Source organism: Diaphorina citri, unplaced genomic scaffold, assembly GCF_000475195.1.
Source record: "Diaphorina citri unplaced genomic scaffold, Diaci psyllid genome assembly version 1.1 scaffold5470, whole genome shotgun sequence".
Taxonomy (NCBI): Eukaryota; Metazoa; Arthropoda; class Insecta; order Hemiptera; family Psyllidae; genus Diaphorina; species Diaphorina citri.
Genome location: NW_007382846.1, coordinates 202 through 7324, shown reverse-complemented (window position 1 = coordinate 7324; position 7123 = coordinate 202). Strand labels below are relative to the sequence as shown.

General features: G+C 39.7%; 1 protein-coding gene across 1 annotated transcript; it reads left to right on the top strand.

Moving 5' to 3' along the window:
* Positions 1–7: 7 nt before the first annotated feature.
* Positions 8–788, top strand: LOC103521558 (serine/threonine-protein phosphatase 2A 56 kDa regulatory subunit alpha isoform-like; the record flags this gene model as incomplete). Its single annotated transcript, XM_008486669.1, has 2 exons — positions 8–124; positions 594–788. Coding segments are annotated over exons 1-2 (312 nt in total), but the record flags the coding sequence as incomplete, so codon positions are not given.
* Between the last annotated feature and the right edge of the window lie 6335 nt (positions 789–7123).

Here is a 7123-nt window from a genome sequence, read left to right as displayed (position 1 = left end):
GGATGCCATGACGGACTTGAAGGGGAAGGAGGTGAAGCGAAGCACACTGAACGAGCTGGTAGAATACATAACCAATGGACGAGGCGTTCTCACGGAGCCTGTGTATCCTGAAATTATCAAAATGGTGAGTTTGTTCCCTTGAGCCAGGAAGCGCCAGTGACGAATGGCCTTTCGTTGGTAGAAAGGGTCTAAAATTGTGTTGATTTCATGGATGCCATGACGGACTTGAAGGGGAAGGAGGTGAAGCGAAGCACACTGAACGAGCTGGTAGAATACATAACCAATGGGCGAGGCGTTCTCACGGAGCCTGTGTATCCTGAAATTATCAAAATGGTGAGTTTGTTTCCTTGAGCCAGGAAGCGCCAGTGACGAATGGCCTTTCGTTGGTAGAATACATCATATCAAAGGTATATTAAAGAACGTAGTACTTTGGTACAAGTTTGAGTGTTTTAAACTTTTGTTATACTATGTCATTAAACTCATAAAATAAACGAGACCTTGTTTAGACTGCTGGGGTAAAAGGACTTTTTAGTCTCATTCGAGCAGGATAAACAAAATATATTCTATTCTAATTCTGTTTGAATTTCTTGCAGATATCTGTAAATTTATTCCGCACTCTCCCGCCGAGCGAAAACCCAGACTTCGACCCCGAGGAAGACGATCCCACCCTGGAAGCAGCCTGGCCTCATCTCACCCTGGTGTATGAACTCTTCCTGCGGTTCCTGGAGAGCTCGGATTTCCAGCCCACCATCGGCAAGAAAGTCATAGACCAAAAATTTGTATTACAAGTGAGTTTTCCAAGAACAAAAATTTGAGTTGTATCCTGAAATTATCAAAATGGTGAGTTTCCTTCCTTGAGCCAGGAAGAGCCGGTGACTTACACCTGGCTTTTCGTTGGGAGAAAGTGCCTATCTCTAAAAGTGTTGTACAATAAAACTTCCCTGTAAGTAAATTAGTAATAAATGGTTTCATCAAGTTAAGTTGATCCCAAGGGCAAGGAAAACCTAGATCCTTGAAAAATGGAGTGTGCCTGATGGCATGTATGTGTTCCAATCCACTCGACAGTAGTTAGTTTCTTTTCTTTATTCTCCCTCACCATTCGGCTACAGCTGAAGCCGCTACAACAATAACAACAACAGCAGCAGCAGCAGAAACTTCCCTGTAAGTAAATTAGTAATAAATGGTTTCATCAAGTTAAGTTGATCCCAAGGGCAAGGAAAACCTAGATCCTTGAAAAATCGAGTGTGCCTGATGACATGTATGTGTTCCAATCCACTCGACAGTAGTTAGTTTCTTTTCTGCCCTCACCATTCGGCTACAGCTGAAGCCGCTACAACAATAACAACAGCAGCAACAATAGTTACTTGCTGAGGCATTGTATTTGTCTTTTGTAACCGTTATGTTGGTCAAAGTCCTTTGTAGGAAAAGAAAATTTTGGAAATGAAATTTTGGAAGAAATAAATCAACTAATCAAATTGCTTAATCCAAAAGTTAAACTAAAACGGAGTTTTAAACTCACTTTGTGGCCCCGGTCATAAGCATAGCTACAAGTAAGATGTTATTCACTTATATCGCTGTGAATGTGTAGTTACTTGCTGAGGCATTGTATTTGTCTTTTGTAACCGTTATGTTGGTCAAAGTCCTTTGTAGGAAAAGAAAATTTTGGAAATGAAATTTTGGAAGAAATAAATCAACTAATCAAATTGCTTAATCCAAAAGTTAAACTAAAACGGAGTTTTAAACTCACTTTGTGGCCCCGGTCATAAGCATAGCTATAAGTAAGATGTTATTCACTTATATCGGTGTGAATGTGAACTTGAAGAGAGTTGGCAATCGCTCTAATGTCCGATCTACTCGTCATGTCAATACATATTCACATCACGTTGATTATTATTAATATTGCGGTTCTACAGGATGGGTCCATACATTTGCCTGGTAAACAGGAGGGCGCGGGTTTGATCCTTGTCGAGGCACGGAATTCGACAGCAGTATGGTAGGAGTTTGGTTTTTGCTCAGGAAAAAGGGACTCATTAGTCTCAATCCAACTTCAATCCTCGGCATTTAGTCCTTGAGCCAGGAAGCGCCAGTGACGAATGGCCTTTCGTTGGTAGAAAGGGTCTAAAATTGTGATACAGCTAGTTCAGTTCTCACGGACACGGAGTCTGTGTATCCTGAAATTATCAAAATGGTGAGTTTCCTTCCTTGAGCCAGGAAGAGCCGGTGACTTACACCTGGCTTTTCGTTGGGAGAAAGCGTCTATCTCTAAACATGTTGTAGAAATTTGAGTTACAAATGCTTTTTTAAGGACAAAATTTGAGTTACTAGTATGTTTTTAAGACAAAATAGAAAGTAAAAATTGTATTACAACTGAGTTAAAGTCAAAAATTAGGTTTACAAGGGAGTTATTTTGAAAGGTCCAAAGATTTTCCTTGATTAAATTTAGAGGCTCAAATTAAGACCTTTGGAAATTTGAGTTACAAATGCTTTTTTAAGGACAAAATTTGAGTTACTAGTATGTTTTTAAGACAAAATAGAAAGTAAAAATTGTATTACTACTGAGTTAAAGTCAAAAATTGGGTTTACAAGGGAGTTATTTTGAAAGGTCCAAACATTTTCCTTGATTAAATTTAGAGGCTCAAATTAAGACCTTTGTTAGAGGCCCAAAAGAAGGAGGAAAAGAAAGTTAGATCTTTGTTTAATGGTACAAACAAAAGGTCTTTTTCAGATGTTCAAATTTCTTCTAGTTCTCTTTTTTGAAAGTCTTTCGAAGGACTAAGGGTGTGGTATATTTCAAATGTTGGCCCATGGCCATGCTAGTGAGTGTGAATAGTTACAGGCTGCAAGTGAATTAAAGTATGGATGGAGTGTAGCCTACACTTAAGAAATAAGGAAAGCCTACAAAGACGAACTTTCAGAAAATGGGTGAGAGGGAGCGAGGGGTTTTATTGATTGCCCCCTAACATTTCAAAACCATATCCCGGCACTTGCGCTTTCTTTTTACCATTTTCCTCTCTCCTTCTCCCTCCTTCCTTTCTCTCCCACTCTTTCTCTCTCCTTTTCCTTCTCTTTCTTTCTCCCTCCCTTTCTTTCTCTTTTTCTCTTATCACCACCACACCATCGTTCTATCCTAGTAATGTAATGTGGTGGCTTCTCTCTCTCTCTCTCTCCCCTCCCTTTTCTTCTCTCTCTCTCTCTCACTCCTTTCTCGGGAAGGACTAACCCAACACTGTGAACTTGAAGAGAGTTGGCAATCGCTCTAATGTCCGATCTACTCGTCATGTCAATACATATTCACATCACGTTGATTATTATTAAATTGATTATTATTATTAAGGCTTTTGGTTTTGGGAATAATATTGCGGTTCTACAGGATGGGTCCATACACTTGCCTGGTAAACGGGAGGGCGCGGGTTTGATCCTTGTCGAGGCATGGAATTCGACAGCAGTATGGTAGGAGTTTAGTTTTTGCTCAGGAAAAAGGGACTCATTCGTCTCAATCCAACTTCAATCCTCGGCATTTAGGAGACTTCGGTCGTGAAGGCTGGTGCTTCAAAGTCGTAAATTCTAGTAATAAGGAACATAATTATATCACAAATTAAAATTCCTTTCAGTAACAGTGGAAATTATAAAATGAGCAGATGTCTTGAAGTTGCTACATTAAATGCCGCCCTCGTTTGCCGCCCGGTTTATCCGCGCCTGTTCAAACAACTAGCCGTAGACTCAGTAGAGGCTCTTATCTATCCGCGCCTGTTTAAGCAAGTAGCTGTAGAGGCACTTATCCTAGAGCCTAAACACTAAACAGTGATTGTGCCTTACTTTGAACAATTAAACAGACGCTGAGTACCTCTGATTTGCGAGACGTCTAATTTTCGGACCTAACCTAACCTCACTGCAACTCTAGACGATGAATTAGAAAGCTGTTTGTATTATAATTTTCTACATTTTATACATTTACACTTTTCTTCTAGGATGTACCGTAAATGTGCGAGAATCATGTGGTCTACAGGGTGTCCAACTGTCCAAGTAGACATTGAACATTTGATGAGTGGTTTAAAAAGTTCCTTCTATTATATGTATTGTTCATTGCTCGATTTGATTTGATGCTACTAGAGGTTAGTGAAAAGTTCTACCTTTAAGGATCAAGATTTGTTGTCCTCTAGATTTCTTGTTGTTTTTCCATCGTTTAGGTTCTAAGGACTCTGGAGATGAAAACCTCCTTGATTGGTATAAAATACCTCGGAAAGCATTTTGTGTTTTATTTCTGAATTATTGTTGGCTTTTGTTCGATATCTGTGCCCTTTGAAACACAAATACACCGTTTACACCGTGTACCACCACACCTTGAACTTAGTGTGTTTACACCTTGTACCACACCTTGGCTCGTGTTGTACAAGCATAAAATTCATATCACCGTCATCATTTTGATAACTTGGGAGCCAAAATGTAAATGAAGAATGATCATCCTCCAAATTTGGTGAAATCTGTGTCCAACAAAACGTTCTGGTGTGAAGGTTTTGACGTTGAACGTGAGATGAAGTAATGTGTTGTTGTGTTGATGGTATTGTATCTGTTGATGATCTGTTTACTTAATCCTGTAAACCATCGTGTCGCGTGGTTTAAATCAGTAGTGGAGTTGAGGGACTTTCCCCACCAAATACATTCTATAAATCTGTAGGTATCTACAAACCTATATTTTATTCTAGAACCCTCTTCTATGCTGCCAGAATGGGACTGAAAGGTCCCTTTACTTCCTCGGTCCAAACAAGAAAACTATGTCTGTTGGGGTCTGTATTGAGGAAAGTCCCTCATAACGAGAACCGATAGACTATTGGCTGTTCAAACAACTAGCCGTAGACTCAGTAGAGGCTCTTATCTATCCGCGCCTGTTTAAGCAAGTAGCTGTAGAGGCACTTATCCTAGGTCCTAGAGCCTAAACAGTGATTGTGCCTTTGAACAATTAAACAAACAGACGATGAGTACCTCTGATTTGCGAGACGCCTAATTTTCGGACCTAACTTAACCTCACCACAACTCTAGATCATATGGTATACAGGATGTGCGAGAATCATGTGGTCTACAGGGTGTCCAACTGTCCAAGTAGACATTGAACATTTGATGAGTGGTTTAAAAAGTTCCTTCTATTATATTGTTCATTGCTCGATTTGACTTGATGCTATTAGAGTCTAGAGTACTCTAGAGGCTAGTGAAAAGTTCTACCTTTAAGGATCAAGATTTGTTGTCCTCTAGATTTGTTGTTGTTTTTCCATCGCTTAGGTTCTAAGCACTCAGGAGATGAAAACCTCCTTGATTGGTATAAAATACCTCGGAAAGCATTTTGTGTTTTATTTCTGAATTATTGTTGGCTTTTGTTCGATATCTGTGCCCTTTGAAACTCAAATACACCGTTTAATACACCGTGTACCACACCTTGAACTTAGTGTGTTTACACCTTGTACCACACCTTGGCTCGTGTTGTACAAGCATAAAATTCATATCACCGTCATCATTTTGATAACTTGGGAGCCAAAATGTAAATGAAGAATGATCATCCTCCAAATTTGGTGAAATCTGTGTCCAACAAAACGTTCTTGTGTGAAGGTTTTGACGTTGAACGTGAGATGAAGTAGTGTGTTATTGGGTTGATGGTATTGTATCTGTTGATGATCTGTTTACTTAATCCTGTAAACCATCGTGTCGGGTGGTTTAAATCAGTAGTGGAGTTGAGGGACTTTCCCCACCAAATACATTCTATAAATCTGTAGGTATCTACAAACCTCTATTTTATTCTAGTACCCTCTTCTAGGCTGCCAGAATGGGACTGAAAAGTCCCTTTACTTCCTCGGTCCAAACAAGAAAACTATGTCTGTTGGGGTCTGCATTGAGGAAAGTCCCTCATAACGAGAACCGATAGACTATTGTTATTAGGTCACGAAGTTAATTATACGGGTATATGATAACAGACTTTCTATGATTGATTTATTGTATTGTCTACCAATTATGCGAATAGAGACCTGATTAGGCGAAACAACACGGAAGTGACAGAAACTATTTTTGGTGACACTGCCCTAATGACATATTCTTCACTTAACTATTTATCACTCGAAGACGGTACCTATTGGTCTATCACTGAATGTACCTATTGGTTAATACTTCTACTCAGGTACATACCTACATACGTACACTTGCGTATTATAGCATAGAATAATTGTGGGTACTTACTTACTTACTTACCCATAGTGCTATAGTCCTAAACAAAAATGGACGCGGCACACAAGGGATCAAGAAGAGACCGCCTTAACATACTTACTACTTATCCATGTATCTACTTATTTTTACTGCTCGTCATCCAGTTCTTGGGTCAACGCATTCACATACCTTGAGCCTCACCATTTCTGAACCCACGTGTGCTCATTACGAGTGCATCCAACACAAATTATAAGAAAAACGCAACTTTCCAAATAACAACAAGGTTAAAGGAAAAGTAACGATGTACGTCAAATCACCACCAGCAAACGTCATCACAAGTTGGAACACCTAGTCATCACAAGTTCGGGCTCCTAGTATGATTAGATGACTTGATGAGCCTTGTGTGTAGTCTAATACCATTCGAGAGAAAAGTCAGTAAAATCCTGTTGCTTTCATTTTTGCAGGAGAGGTTTTGCTACTGCTTTTGAAAGTGTGCTCTTTTTTTCGATGGAAAGACGGAGAGGGAGGTTTTTTTTTAATGTAACATCATCCAGTTTATTGGTGTAGCTTGGATTGGAATTTTAGTTCAAACTGCGACGTCAGACGGTGATTTGGTGCCATTCTCTCATACTTATTGCTTTCTAACAGTTGCGCCAAATTTTGAGAAAAAACGTAAATTTTTTCGTGTCGGTGTTCGTGTCAAGCCCGTAATCCAGGATTTTATTGAGGGGAGGGTGGATGCTCCAATTTTTGGAGTCCACCCCATAGTAGAGCCCCGGGCTCTTGGGCCCAGCCTAAATAGGGCCCTGCTCATGTCCTGAATGATAGGTATCGTTGCTGTGGGTGTTGTTTCTACGATCCCGAGGTGCAATTTCCTGATGTGTGTGGAAGAACTTTTTTTTTTTTCATTACTTAAATGACATTAGGTATTATTTAT